The following is a 16,585-nucleotide window of genomic DNA, read 5'->3' as shown; positions in this document are numbered from 1 at the left end:
TTTAGTTGTATATAGTACCATAATAATTTAACTTTTTCACAACATGGTGGCTTTCTGCTCAGACAAAACTGTAGGACTGTCATACACACATGAAACAAAAACCTCAATATAGGTCTCACTGAGACCTATATTTCATACACTGACCGCCCCCAACTAAAATCAACAGGAAGTTTGCTATTCCCACTTCAATACAACAACTGCATTACATTCACCATGCATAAGAGTCTCAAAATGGCGGCACCAAGGCGTCCTTATAAAATGCCCAAGCCACTTTACAACTGTTATTACTATGAGACTGTATAACACATGTGTATACAACTTTTTCTCTGTGTAATAATCCATCCATCCATTTTTTCCGCTTATAAATCTGGGCTTGGGTCGCGGGGGCAGCAGCCAAAGCGGTCCCGTCCATCGCTGCTTGCAGCTTTAATTTTAAATTATCTTTATGAACATTACAAGCATTTAAAGTATTTGTAAGCCCTCCACATAGCTTTTACACCACCTTATAAACACTTTATACGCTCTAAAAACAATTTTACCTTAAAAATGAAAATTGGCAGTGAAATGTCGAATCGAGTTCATAGAAGGGGCGATGCACTGAGGCCGCAGGAAGTGGAAGTGGCGAAGGAACATTGTGTTTAAAATATTTGTAATAAATCACTGCATACAGTGGGTGTAGACATCATTTCTCTCCCTGGTGTCTTGGTCAGGGTCGAGTGGAGGTGGAGGCCGGCAACGAGAACATGAAGTTTGAGACGGGACCTTTCTCCTACTACGGCATCATGGCGCTCAGCGCTCCCTTGCTGGGTGAGTCCTCATCTCCCTGCTTGTGATCCTGCTCCCAATGACCTTCAGCTATTTACTATCTCTTACTTGTCTCTTAGTAAGTGGACACCCCAAAGACTTCAGCTCAAAGATTTGGAGAAGTAGGACAAGTTGAAATGAGGAATTAGATTCTTAGCTTTCTAAAAATGTGTGAACATTCTAGGTGTTGTTGACCTCTGATTCTCAAACTGGTAAGAATCTACAAACCCTGTTTCCATATGAGTTGGGAAATTGTGTTAGATGTAAATATAAACAGAATACAATGATTTGCAAATCCTTTTCAACCCATATTCAATTGAATGCACTACAAAGACAAGATATTTGATGTTCAAACTCATAAACTTAATTTTTTTTGCAAATAATAATTAACTTAGAATTTCATGGCTGCAACACGTGCCAAAGTAGGTGAGAAAGGGCATGTTCACCACTGTTACATCACCTTTTCTTTTAACAACACTCAATAAACGTTTGGGAACTGAGGAAACTAATTGTTGAAGCTTTGAAAGTGGAATTCTTTCCCATTCTTGTTTTATGTAGAGCATGGGTGTCAAACTCTGGCCCGCGGGCCAAATTTGGCCCTTGAGGCAATATCAAATTAACATTAGAGCTGGCCCGCCGGTATTATACAGTGGCGGTGTCGCTGTAACACCGCATTCACCGCTAATACTCATACTTGCTAACACCCCCCCCCCCCCGATTTTCCAAGAAGACTCCCAATTTTCAGTATTTTCAGTGCCCCTCACGAAAATCACAGGGGGCAACCATTCTCCCAAATTTATCCCGATTTCCACCTGGACAACAATATTGGGGGCGTGCCTTAAAGGCACTGCCTCAAGCGTCCTCTAAAACCTTTCGTCACGTCCGCTTTTCCCACGTAGAAACAGCGTGCCGGCCTTGGTAATGATATATGTGGCTTTTATACACACACACACACGCTAATGCAATGCAAGCTTGGTCAACAGCCATACAGGTCACACTGAGGGTGGTCGTATAAACAACTTTAAGACTGTTACAAATATGCGCCACAATGTGAACCAACACTAAACGAGAATGACAAGCAAATTTCGGGAGAACATCCGCACTGTAACACAACATAAACACAACAGAACAAATACACAGAATCCCTTGCAGCACTACCTCTTCCTGGACGCTACAATATAAAAATGTATTATTAGCATGTGGGAAAAGTTTATTTTGATATTTACCTGAGAAGGCTGCAAATAGAAAAGAGACATTCAATTTCTATTTAAATTTGATTTGATATGCCATTGCTATTTTTAAATTATTAGTATTATTTGAAACTCAATTTTGCATGTCACTATAAAGTTATATAAGTCTCGCTTGTTCAATATTCAATGCAAAACTTGTTTGGGTCCCTATTAAAATGTTCATTTGTTCAACCTTGGCCCGCAGCTTTGTTCAGTTTACAATTTTGGATGTGTACATATCGGGCCGTTTTGGACTGATAGACACGTGCTTGCTAGACCTGCTAACTAGCACGGGAATATTTCGACGGCTACATCCAGCGGCCTGTGAAGCAGGGGAGTATAGTAGCAGCGGGGGCCGTCTACGGAGCAGACGCCAGCGGTGTGATCGGAAACGCGGATGCCGAGCGGGGCTAAAAACAAAGCAGAAGGCTAATCCCCACTGAACACCACTTCCCTCCATCCCGAAGCCGGATTTAAATGGAAGATGCAAGACTACTGGTCTGGGTAAGGAGTCAGTTAAATTAGAACAAGTTTTTTCTGCTTTGAGTGTTTCAGAGTTGGACATGTGTTTTACTGAGGTGGCTAACTATGATGCGTGCAGTTTATCAAAGCAACAAACAAACAATCGGAAAATTCCCGTTGTATCAATTCCTAGATATGGTCGTAATTATACTAAATGCACTGGGCATAATAAACATAACATTATTAATATTGCTACTACGGATAATTTGATCAAAAATTCCGTAAAACAGCCCACTACCTATAATATAGGTTTTTTAAACATAAGATCATTGTCTCCCAAAACTTTGTTAGTTAATGATATCATCAGAGACAACAATCTTAACGTCATCGGTCTCAGCGAAACCTGGCTTAAACCAAACGACTTTTTTGCGCTAAACGAGGCATGTCCTCCTAACTTTACACATGCGCATATTGCCCGTCCTCTTAAAAGGGGGGGGGGCACTGATATCTCCTAACATAAATAATAAATATAAATCGTTTGCGGTGCTTACTATGAGGTCTGTCACATCGCTGCCTCTACACCTTGCTGTTATCTACCGCCCCCCAGGGCCCTATTCGGACTTTATCAATGAATTCTCAGAGTTCGTTGCTGATCTAGTGACACACGCCGATAATATAATCATAATGGGGGACTTTAATATCCATATGAATACCCCATCGGACCCACGGTGCGTGGCGCTCCAGACTATAAGTGATAGCTGTGGTCTCACACAAATAATAAATGAACCCACGCATCGCAACGGTAATACGATAGACCTAGTGCTTGTCAGGGGTATCACCGTTTCCAAAGTTACGATACTCCCGTATACTAAAGTATTGTCCGATCATTACCTTATAAAATTCGAGGTTCAGACGCATGTTCGGCAAACTAATAATAATAATAACTGCTATAGCAGCCGCAACATTAATACGACCACAACGAATCTGAATCATGATAGATTTAGGGCTATATAAGTAAACATTGATTGATTGATTGATTTTGGCCCACTCTGTATTTGAGTTTGACACCCCTGATGTAGAGCTTCAGTCGTTCAACAGTCCGGGGTCTCCGCTGTCGTATTTTACGCTTTATAATGCGCCACACATTTTCGAAGGGAGACAGGTCTGGACTGCAGGCGGGCCAGGAAAGTACCCGCACTCTTTTTTTACGAAGCCACGCTGTTGTAACACTTGTCTTGCTGAAATAAGCAGGGACATCCATGATAATATTGCTTGGATGACAACATATGTTGCTCCAAAACCTGTATGTACCTTTCAGCAATAATGGTGCTGTCACGCCAAAATTCTTCCTCCCTACAAAAACCTTCCCCCCGGAAGACATTTGGCGTGACAGCCCCTCTAATGCCTGAAGGACCCCAATGAGGGCGTGATAATACCAAGTTATATGACTCTTAAGGATTACAGCTGCAAAATTAGCGAAGCAAAAATAGCTTGAAAGGTTAGCATGAAAGGTTATTTTTCACCAATGACAATCAGCCAATTATAATGCTTTTAAAACAGGCAGCTGAGTGGGCTTCTTTAAGGTCCTTCCACCCTCATTGGGGTCCTTCAGGCATTAGAGGGGCTGTCACGCCAAATTTCTTCCGGGAGGAAGGTTTTTGTAGAGGGGAAGAAATTTGGCGTGACAGTGCCTTCACAGATGTGTAAGTTACCCATGCCTTGGGCACTAATACACCCCCATACCATAACCCATGCTGCCTTTTACACTTTGCGCCTATAACAATCCGAATGATTATTTTCCTCTTTGTCCTGGAGGACACCATGTCCTCTGTTTTAAAATATAATTTGAAATGTGGACTCGTCAGACCACAGAGCACCTTTCCAATTTGCATCAGTCCATCTTAGGTGAGCTCGGGCCAAGCCGGCGGCGTTTCAGGATATTGTTGATAAATGGCTTTTGCTTTGCATAGTAGAGTTTTAACTTGCACTTACAGATGTAGTGATCAACTGTAGTTACTGACAGTGGTTTTATGAAGTGTTCCTGAGCCCAAGGGTGATATCCTTTACACACTGATGTCGGTTTTTGATGCAGTACCGCCTGAGGGATCAAAAGTCCGTAATATCGCTTACGTGCAGTGATTTCTCCAGATTCCCTGAACTTTCTGATGATTTTACGGACTGTAGATGGTCCGTAAAATAATAAACTTTTTTTTTTTTTTGCTACTAATAATTAACTTAGAATTTCATGGCTGCAACACGTGCCAAAGTATTGGGAAAGGGCATGTTCACCACTGTGTTACATCACCTTTTCTTTTAACAACACTCAATAAACGTTTGGGAACTGAGGAAACTAATTGTTGAAGTTTTGAAAGTGGAATTCTTTCCCATTCTTGTTTTATGTAGAGCTTCAGTCGTTCAACAGTCCGGGGTCTCCGCTGTCGTATTTTACGCTTCATAATGCGCCACACATTTTCCATAGGAAACAGGTCTGGACTGCAGGTGGGCCAAGAAAGTACCCGCACTTTTTTTTTTTACAACGCCACGATGTTTTAACACGTGCTGAATGTGGCTTGGCATTGTTTTGCTGAAATAAGCAGGGACGTCCATGAAAAAGACGGCGCTTAGATGGCAGCATATGTTGTTCCAAAACCTGTATGTACCTTTGAGCATTAATGGTGCCTTGACAGATGTGTAAGTTACCCATGCCTTGGGCACTAATGCACCCCCATACCATCACAGATGCTGGCTTTTGAACTTTGCGTGGATAACAGTCTGGATGGTTCGCTTCCCCTTTGGTCCGGATGACACAATGTCGAATATTTCCAAAAACAATTTGAAATGTGGACTCGTCAAACCACAGAACACTTTTCCACTTTGCATCAGTCCATCTTAGATGATCTCGGGCCCAGAGAAGCCAGCGGCGTTTCTGGATGTTGTTGATAAATGGCTTTCGCTTTGCGTAGTAGAGCTTTAACTTGCATTTACAGATGTAGCGACGAACTGTATTTAGTGACAGTGGTTTTCTGAAGTGTTCCTCTGCCCATGTGGTGATATCCTTTAGAGATTGATGTCGGTTTTTGATACAGTGCTGTCCGAGGGATAGAAGGTCACGGTCATTCAATGTTGGTTTCCGGCCATGCCGCTTACTTGGAGTGATTTCTCCAGATTCTCTTAACCTTTTGATGATATTATGGAGCGTAGATGTTGAAATCCCTAAATTTCTTGCAATTGCACTTTGAGAAACGTTGTTCTTAAACTGTTTGACTATTTGCTCACGCAGTTGTGGACAAAGGGGTGTACCTCGCCCCATCCTTTCTTGTGAAAGACTGAGCATTTTTTGGGAAGCTGTTTTTATACCCAATCATGGCACCCACCTGTTCCCAATTAGCCTGCACACCTGTTGGATGTTCCAAATAAGATTTGATGAGCATTCCGCAACTTTATCAGTATTTATTGCCACTTTTCCCAACTTCTTTGTCATGTGTTGCTGGCATCAAATTCTAAAGTTATTGATTATTTGCACAAAAACATTTTTTATCAGTTTGAACATCAAATATGTTGTGTTTGTAGCATATTCAACTGAATATGGGTTGAAAAGGATTTGCAAATTCATTTTATTCCCTTTATATTTACATCTAACACAATTTCCCAACTCGTACGGAAACGGGGTTTGTAGATGTATTTATTCATCTTAAAATTCAGTTATATCTATACAGAAATGTTTTCTCTCCTGCTACTCAAAGCGCTTTACATCGTGAAAGCCATTAGCTACATTTTTAAGCCACAGTACATGTGTAAGATATTCAAAGCCTTTTTATAAAACAGGGTAAATTAATTTCTGCCCTCGTAATTCCACACATAGCCCATAATGACAATGGGAAAATAATGATTTTTAAACATTGCAAATTTGCTAATTATCAAAAAAAAAAACAACAAACCTTTTTTCATTGTCATGATGGGAAAGGTCATCAACCAAGTATAGAGCAAAGGCTGTGAATACTTATGTTGATGTGATTCACATTTTTGTATTGTTAGCAAATGTGCAAAATTAAAACAAATATATTTTTCACATCGTCATTATGGGGTATTGTGTGTAGAATTTTGAGGGGATAAATGAATGAATTCCTCTGTGGAATAAGGCTGTAACGTAAAATGTGGAACAGTGAAACATTGTAAGCAAAGTGGGTGAAATGTGAATTATATTTATATAGCGCTTTTCTCTAGTGACTCAAAGCGCTTTACATAGTGAAACCCATTATCTAAGTTACATTTAATCCCGTGTGGGTGAAGTGCCTTGCTCACGGGCACAAAAGCAGTGACTAGGAATGGCAGAAGCGAGCATTGAACCCACAACCCTCGAGGTAGCTGGCACGGCCGCTCGACCATCCAAGCTATGCCACCCCAAGTGTCTTGCCCAAAGACACCAACGGCAGTGACTCGGGTGGCGGAAGTTGGAATCGAACCAGGAACTCCCAAGTTTCTGGCTGTCTGCTCTACCATCTGAGCCACGCCTCCCCTGCCACTCTAATAATGATGTATAAATCAATTAAATCAGGGGTGTCCAAAGTGCGGCCCGGGGGCCATATACGTCCCGCAGCTAATCGTTTACCGGCCCGCCACACATTCTGCAAAAATTGCAAAATAGATAGTATTGAAAAAATTCAAAATAAACATTTAAAAAAAGTGGAATGAGGTGTAATCTAATGAGAAAAAGTGGCAATGTTGACACACAGCTGCCATGCAGGCAGTTTTTTTGTTTCCCTTTTGCCTTTATTTTTATTTTTTCCATTGCTCCCAAAAATGTTTTGTTATGAATTATTACTTAAAAATTATCACTTTAAAATGTTTTATGTAGAAAAAATATTGCATATGTTGTGTGGTTGCCATATAAAAACATTAAAGTTTTGACTATAAAAGAGCATAAAACAAACAAAATAATAGTTCAAACTTAAAATCGACAAATATATCGGAAGTTGATCTTGAAATTTAAGTGTTAAAAGTAAGAAAAAATAATAATAAAAATGCATCACTTTATGAGTGGGGAACCTTTTGGATCTCAAATATATTTAGTAGGATTTTATTTAACTTTTCGCTGTGACTACTCAAAAATATTAAATAATTAAAATCAATGGTGTCCTGCATTATTGATCTTTGAGGGCTTTAATTGCTAAATAAAGGAACTCTCCTGAAGTAATCAATAAAGTAATATCTATCCATCTAAATACTGCATATTTCAGTTTTACTATAAAAAACAAAGTTGTCTTTGACAGAAAAGGCATAAAACCTTATTTGTTTTACTTTATATCAACCTCAAGTTGATATAGAGATTTACTGTAAGCATTAAATAAAAAAATAAAATAATAATTTGACTTATTTTCAACATTTTAGTGAGTGAGACCCTCTATTCTCACCAGGAGCCCTAAGGATAAAAAAAATTCCATATATTTTGTTATGGTTTGTAAATGACAAATATCAAAATGGCCCCCGCATGCTAAAATTTTTCCTTGTGAGGCCCTCTGTGGAAAAAGTTTGGACACCCCTGATTTAAAGGATATGCTGTTAAGTATGAGAAGTGACAGTCAATGATAAAATGACAGAAGGGCTCCATCTAGTGGACAGTTTTTATCAGTATAGGCCCACTGTATTAAGTGTACTCGTTTCATTTATCCACCCCTTACATTTTGTACCGCTTCTTCCCTTTTGGGGTCACGGGGGGCGCTGGCACCTATCTCAGCTACAATCGGGCGGAAAGCGGCGTACACCCTGGATAAGTCGCCACCTCATTTCATTTATTTAGACATTTAAAACATTTGACAGAAAAAAAGAGAATTATTTTAGTTTTTTAATGATAAGTTGATTGGCAACACTAAATTGTTGCCAATCAACTTATCATTAATTCCTACTTATCATAAATTGTGAGTGTGAATGTTGTCCGTCTATCTGTGTTGGCCCTGCGGTGAGGCGGCGACTTGTCCAGTGTGTACACCGCCTCCCACCCGATTGCAACTGGGATAGGCTCCAGCACCCCCCCCGTGGACCCCAAGAGGGACAAGCGGTAGGAAATGGATGGTACTGAAATGGAATAGGCAAAAGTTGAGGCTTATTCCACCTCTGCCAGTGTGTTAAACAGAATCAGAAAAAAGTACCAATGTCTTTTGCATGGAGTTGTACATTTTTTCCAGCTCTATGAAGAAGACGTCCACGCTGTGATGAATATGTTACTCTGCTATCAGTGAAAAGTACTACTTTTTTTTTCTTTCTACCTTTTTCTTCCTCCCTAACTCCTTGCAGGGTCCTCTGGTGCAAAGTATGAACACTATATACAAACCCCGTTTCCATATGAGTTAGGAATTTGTGTTAGATGTAAAACTAAACGGAATACAATGATTTGCAAATCATTTTCAACCCATATTCAGTTGAATATGCTACAAAGACAACATATTTGATGTTCAAACTGATTTAAACATTTTTTTTTGGTGCAAATAATTATTAACTTTAGAATTTGATGCCAGCAACACGTGACAAAGAAGTTGGGAAAAGTGGCAATAAATACTGATAAATTTGAGGAATGCTTAAACACTTATTTGGAACATCCCAAAGGTGTGCAGACTAATTGGGAACAGGTGGTTGCCATGATTGGGTATAAAAACAGCTTCCCAAAAAATGCTCAGTCTTTCAAAAGAAAGGATGGAGCGAGGTACACCCCTTTGTCCACAACTGCATGAGCAAATAGTCAAACAGTTTAAGAACAATGCAAGCTATTTATCAACAACATCCAGAAACGCCGCTGGCTTCTCTGGGCCCGAGATCATCTAAGATGGACTGATGCAAAGTGGAAAAGTATTCTGTGTTTTGACGAGTCCACATTTCAAATTGTTTTTCGAACTATTCAACATCGTGTCATCCGGACCAAAGGGGAAGCGAACCATCCAGACTGTTGTCAACGCAAAGTTCAAAAGCCAGCATCTGTGATGGTGTGGGGGTGCATTAGTGCCCAAGGCATGGGTAACTTACACATCTGTGAAGGCACCATTAATGCTGAAAGGTACATATAGGTTTTGGAACAACATATGCTGCCATCTAAGCGCCATCTTTTTCATGGACGCCCCTGCTTATTTCAGCAAGACAATGCCAAGCGTTATTCAGCACGTGTTACAACACCGTGGCTTCGTAAAAAAAAGGGTGCGGGTACTTTCCTGGCCCGCCTGCAGTCCAGACCTGTCTCCCATCGAAAATGTGTGGCGCATTATGAAGTGTAAAATACGACAGCGGAGACCCCGGACTGTTGAATGACTGAAGCTCTACATAAAACAAGAATGGGAAATAATTCCACTTTCAAAACTTCAACAATTAGTTTCCTCAGTTCCCAAACGTTTATTGAGTGTTGTTAAAAGAAAAGGTGATGTAACACAGTGGTGAACATGCCCTTTCCCAACTACTTTGGCACGTGTTGCAGCCATGAAATTCTAAGTTATTTATTATTTGCAAAAAAAAAAATAAAGCTTATGAGTTTGAACATCAAATATATTGTCTTTGTAGTGCATTCAATAGAATATGGGTTAAAAAAGATTTGCAAATCATTCTGTTTCGTTTATGTTTACATTTAACACAATTTCCCAACTCATATGGAAACGGGGTTTGTACACTGAACATGTATATAGTGTGTGTACACCAAGTATGAGACACTGAACATGTATATAGTGTGTGTGCACCAAGTATGAGACACTGAACATGTATATAGTGTGTGTGCACCAAGTCCTACACCTTCAAAATGTCCCTCGCTGTAATTTTGCACGCACCTTGTCTCATCACCCGCTCCGTCACCTTTTGACCCTCTCTCCTCTCAGTGGCTCCACCTCATCCTCGCCTCGTCTCCTTTAAGAGGTTTTCTCTGTTCTCTCGGTTGCCAGGTAACCTCCGGCATGTCTGGGTTCTTTTTTTAATAACACGGGGGGGTAGCTGGTCCTAGATATTAGTTGGCCAGAGGTGTAGTTTAGAATTCTCACACAATCCTTAGATGTAGACGTAACATATGTTTGTCAAACTGTGACTGACGTACTGAAGTGGGCCACGGGTCCATTTTTCTGTCAATGTCAAGCATCCCGTCCCGTCTCCCAAAATCCCCCCGTCTGTGGACATCACTCCTTCAGAATCTGTACAGCCCACCGCTGCAATTATTAGGGACCGAATGTCCCTTTGGGACAGAGGACCCTATTGAATTTCTAGCGTTTTATTCTTTCTTTATTATTATTCTGCAGCTTTGAGCTGTAATTTGACCCCCTTATCATACTTCAAAACTCACCAAACTGGACACACACATCAGGACTGGCGAAAATTGCGATCTAATCAAAAGAACCTAACCCCAAAACTCAAAATTGCGCTCTAACACCCCCTAGGAATAAAACACAGACAAAACTGCTCCTAGGAAGAAAACAAAGACAAAACTGCCTGTAACTTCCAGTAGGAATGTCGTAGAGACATGAAAAAAAATCTCTATGTAGGTCTCACTTAGACATACATTTCATATATTGACAACCCCCAGCAAAAATCAAAAGGAAGTTTGCAATTCCCCCTTCAAAACAAAAGTTTTGTAAAAACCGGTCACCTTTTTTTAAACATTATCTCCTCTGAGCGCGTTTGTTGTGTCGGCTTCAAAATACCACAGGAGAGAGATTGAACCCTTCTGATTAAAAGTTGATGAAAGAGTTTTAATTACTGCTACGGTTTTGATTTTATCAGCCTTCAAAGAACCGCTGTGCTGAAAACCATTTAAAAGATTGCCGCCGTGCACAGACACAGTGAGGGAGACGTTTTTTTTTCTCTTTTTTTATCCGTACCGTCTGCTACTGGTGCGCACTCACCAACATTCGTGAGGGAGGGGCTGTGATCGTCTATACCAATATGGCTGCCAGGTGCCGTAGCTAAGCCGGTATGTTTTAAAGTTGTCATTTGCCTGCATATCGTAAAAACAATCGTCCAACATTTTACAACTAATTGTAAACTTATAGGTGCCGAGTTGCGACGAGAGAGTGTGTCGATGTTAAGATATTACGGCCAGTTGGTAAGTCTATCTGTTTGCTAATAGTAGCTACTAGCCGTACCCATGTATTTTCAATGGGCGGTTAGCATCGGGTTTTAATCCCGTTTCCTCCTATGTTTCTGCTCCGGTTGAATTTCTTTTTATGCGCTGAAAAACATTTCTACACTTAGACCTATATTTCATACACTGACAACCCCCAGCTAAAATCAACATGAAATGTGCAATTCCCCCTAAATACAAAATATGGCAAAAAAAACCTTGCCTTTTTTCAAACATCCCCTCTGAGGCCGTTTGTCGTGTCGGCTTCAAATAAGCACAGGAGAGAGATTGAACCACCGCTTATCCGGGCTTGGGTCGCAGCGGCAGCAGCCCAATCGGTCCCGTCCATCGCTGCTTGCAGCTTTAATTCTGCTTTGATTCCGCATCAACTTTTCCAATAAAAGTTTTGATTAGTTCCAGCTGCAGCAACACTTTAATGACAATTGTTGGTTGTCGCCAAAGGTAGCCAACAGGTTAATGAACAACAAACAAGGGCCTTTGAAAGCAGCGCTTCTACTGTTGTGGGGGAAGATTGCACGCCACACGCTCAAACTCCACTAAGAGCGCTAAAAGGGTCAAGACGATGTTGGGGGTTATTTTTAATCTGATTTTTTTCCATACGGTAGATGAAGTGAGAGACAGGAAGTGGAACCACCTCATCACTCATATCCCAACAGGCGCAAGACATTGAAACAAGGTTGAGAACTTGTTGAATTAGGTCCTGATGTGGGGCAACTCAAACCTAACTTTGGAGCAACGTTTAATCAATCTCGGGTTGTCACGTTCATTTGACCGTTGATTGTTGGTCATTTCCCAACCTATATTCTACAACACAAATACAACGTTGAAACAACATGCATTTTGATTATGTTTAATCAATGTTGGGTTCTATGGTTGATTGGACCATTACCTTTTGGTAATTTTCCAACCTATATTCTACAACACAACTACAACGTTGAAACAACATGCTTTTTGACGACGTTTACTCAAAGTCAGGTTGTGAAGTTGATTAAACATTGAATTTTGGTCATTTTCCAACCACTATTCTACAACACAAATACAACGTTGAAACAACATGCTTTTTGACGACGTTTAATCAATGTTGGGTTCTGACGTTGATTTGTCATTGAATTTTGGTCATTTCCCAAACAATATTCTACAACACAAATACAACGTTGAAACAACATGCTTTTTAATTGCGTTTATTCAATGTCAGGTTGTATTAATTTGACCTTTGAATTTTGTTCATTTCCCAACCTATATTCTACAACACAAATACAACGTTGAAACAACATGCTTTTTGATTATGTTTAATAAATGTTGGGTTCTATGGTTAATTTGAACATTACATTTTGGTAATTTTCCAACCTACATTCTACAACAAAAACACAACGTTGAAACAACATGCTTTTTGACAACGTTTAATCAATGTCAGGTTGTGACGTTGATTTAATATTGATATTTGGTTATTTTCCAACCTATATTCTACAACACAAATACAACGTTGAAACAACATGCTTTTTAATGACGTTTATTCAATGTCGGGTTGTGACGTTGATTGTTGGATTTTGGTCATTTCCCAACCAATATTCTACAACACAAATACAACGTTGAAACAACATGCTTTTTAATGACGTTTATTCAATGTCGGGTTGTGACGTTGATTTGATTGTTGGATTTTGGTCATTTCCCAACCAATATTCTACAACACAAATACAACGATTTTGACTAAGTTACTCAATGTTAGGTTGTGACATTGATTTGACTGTTGAATTATGGTCATTTTCCAACCTATATTCTACAACACAAGTACAACGTTGAAACAACATGTTTTTTAATAACGTTTATTCTATGTCAGGTGGTGACGTTGATTTGACCGTTGAATTTTGGTCATTTCCCAACCAATATTATACAACTCAATTACAACGTTGAAACAACATGCTTTTTAATTACATTTTTTCAATGTCAGGTTGTGACAAATACAACTATTTTGCAATGTTGTTTCAAAGTCAGATTTTAAGGACATGTATGGTTGTAATAATGTCTTGTGCCTGCTGGGGTGTCTACTCTACAAGTCAACAAATACAGTGCTAGTTACTCATAGTTAGCGATAGTGCCAAGGAGAGGCCAGAGCTCGAAAACCCTCTTTGAAGTCTACGGTATTCCTTGTGAAATACGGACAAAGACAAGTGTATACGACTAAAGCAGCGTGCCGCCGTAGTTCAGTTCAAGATGGAACTATTAAAGGCCTACTGAAATGAGATTTTCTTTATTAAACGGGGATAGCTGGTCCAATCTATGTGTCATACTTGATAATTTTGCGATATTGCCATATTTTTGCTGAAAGGATTTGGTAGAGAACATCGACGATAAAGTTCGCAACTTTTGGTCGCTAATAAAGAAGCCTTGCCTGTATCAGAAGTAGCAGACGATGTGCGCGTGACGTCACGGGTTGTGGAGCTCCTCACATCCTCACATTGTTTACAATCATGGCCACAGCCGCGAGAGCGATTCGGACCGAGAAAGTGACGATTTCCCCATTAATTTGAGCGAGGATGAAAGATTCGTGGATGAGGAAAGCGAGAGTGAAGGACTAGAAAAAAAAAAGACGAGGGCAGTGGGAGCGATTCAGATGTTATTAGACACATTTACGAGGATAATTCTGGAAAATCCCTTATCTGCTTATTGTGTTACTAGTGTTTTAGTGAGATTATATGGTCGTACCTGAAAGTCGGAGGGGTGTGGCCACGGGTGTGGTGACCGCCAGTGTCTCTGAGGGAAGCCCCGTTTCTCGACGAGGCGAAGCGAAGGCAACGGTTGGGGCTGGGCTGAGATTTTTTTTTTTTCCCCTCCTCCACGGTGGAACCATCTCACGTTCAGGGGTGGCCGGTTGTAGGAGGCAAGAGAGTCCGCAGCTGCCTCTTTGACAGGTGCACGAGGAACGACGCAAGCTCTCCGCTCATGTCTATGGTAAGAGCCGACTTATTACCACAATTTTCTCACCGAAACCTGCCGGTTGACATGTGGTAGGGAACCATGTTCGCTTGACCGCTCTGTTCCATAGTAAAGCTTCACCGTCATCTTTTGGGAATGTAGACAAGGAAACATCTGCTGTGTTTGTGTTGCTAAAGGCTTAAAGGCGGCCGCAATTCACCGCTTCCCACCTACATCTTTCTTCTTTGACGTCTCCATTATTCATTGAACAAATTGCAAAAGATTCAGCAACACAGATGTCCAGAATACTGTGTAATTATGCAATTAAAGCAGACGACTTATGGCTGGGATCGGAGCTGGAACAAAATGTCTGCTACAATCCGTGACGTCACGTGCACGCGTCATCATACGCGTCATAACACTGCAACGTTTTCAACAGGATACTTCGCGCAAAATTTAAAATTGCAATTTAGTAAACTACACCGGCCATATTGGCATGTGTCGCAATGTTAATATTTCATCATTGATATATAAACTATCAGACTGCGTGGTCTGTAGTAGTGGGTTTCAGTAGGCCTTTAAGGACATGTATGGTTGTATCAATGTCTTGTGGCTGCTGGGATGTCTACTCTATAAGTCAACAAATACAGTGCTGGAAGCCAGAGCTCGAAAACCCTCTTTGAAGTCTCCGTTATTCCTTGTGAAATACGGACAAAGACAAGCGTACACGACTAACGCAGCGTGCCGCCATAGTTCAATTCAAGATGGAACTATTAATACCACACTTTGACCAAAAAGTAATTTTTATTTCAAATAAAATAAATGTCCAAAATGTTTTAATGTAAACAAAGCTAATACATTTTGTTTCGCATTTCTAATAGTTTGCAGTTATTTATGGTCCGTTTTTAAAAATCAGTTACTCCAAAGCAAAGCAGTTTTGCATTTGGAAGCCTAAGTGGACTGAGTGGTGGCCTTAAAATCCAGGTACATACCAAACCCCGATTATGAGTACTGCCACTTTATGATGGACCGTGATGGCCGCAAAATCTTGTCCTTTTTTGTTTTCACTCCTTCATTCTCTGTCCACATTACCCCCACTAACATTTACACCACGTAGTGACATCATTTTAGATTTGAATCATAACAATAAAGGGTTTGTTTATTGTAGAAAAAAACATCATAAATTTACTCCCGGTAGCTTGTAGCACACTAACTCGCTGAAAACAAGTTGACCTGATTGGTGCTCCTCCACATCCAGTAGGGAACTTTTCATCAAAAAGGCAATATCGCGTGTCTGTAACTTTAAGGCTAATCAATCAGGCAATGTTTATTTATATAGCCCTCAAAGGGCTAAATGATATTATTTGATATTTTACGGTAATGTGTTAATAATTTCACACATAAGTCGCTCCTGAGTATAAGTCGCACCCTAACTATGAATAAAACTGCGACTTATAGTCCGAAAAATACAATATATGTATATATCCACACACATGCTCATATCCATACATATATATATATATATGTATATATATATATATATATGTATATATATATATATATATATATATATACACACATATAACATTATTAAATTGTTATACTAATTGTTACATTGAATTGTTACATTAATAAAGAAGTAAACACTACATGGCAGTGGCAGCACATACTCATTGCTCATTGTCAAATGACTGAATTGTTTGAATATATTATTATTATTTTAAATAATTGTTGTTTGAATTAATTATTATTTATCTATCATTTTATTTTTCATTATTATTATTTAAAATAATTGTAAATCATAATAGTAAAAAATTATTAGATTACATTTTTGTTGGTCAATAAAAGGGATGTCACGATCCAATATTGATAGCTTTTTTTTTACTTGTTGTGTAAATAAAATTGATTTTAAGTGAAGTGAAGTGAATTATATTAAGATAGCACTTTTCTGTAGTGACTCAAAGCACTTTTACATAGTGAAAGCCAATATCTAAGTTACATTTAAAGCAGTGTTGGTGGCACTGGGAGCAGGTGGGTCAAGTGTCTTGCACAAGGACACAACGGCAATGACTAGGAC

At 39.7% G+C, this 16,585-nt stretch overlaps 1 protein-coding gene across 4 annotated transcripts in view; it reads left to right on the top strand.

Moving 5' to 3' along the window:
• The window catches only part of LOC133555080 (metal transporter CNNM4-like), a 131,707-nt gene that overhangs the window by 88,331 nt on the left and 26,791 nt on the right, over positions 1-16,585 (top strand). For 2 of the 4 annotated variants that reach the window (XM_061904555.1, XM_061904549.1), the window contains exons 5-6: positions 711-807; positions 10,343-10,405. In XM_061904555.1, the coding sequence (XP_061760539.1) occupies positions 711-807; positions 10,343-10,405 (160 nt within the window). Of the gene's footprint in view, positions 1-710; positions 808-884; positions 2,287-10,342; positions 10,406-16,585 lie in introns of those variants that run through there. The other 2 variants (XM_061904573.1, XM_061904565.1) reach the window with 2 other exon arrangements.

This window comes from Nerophis ophidion, linkage group LG01, assembly GCF_033978795.1.
Source record: "Nerophis ophidion isolate RoL-2023_Sa linkage group LG01, RoL_Noph_v1.0, whole genome shotgun sequence".
NCBI classification, from domain to species: Eukaryota; Metazoa; Chordata; class Actinopteri; order Syngnathiformes; family Syngnathidae; genus Nerophis; species Nerophis ophidion.
This window is presented reverse-complemented; position numbering and strand designations above follow the sequence as displayed.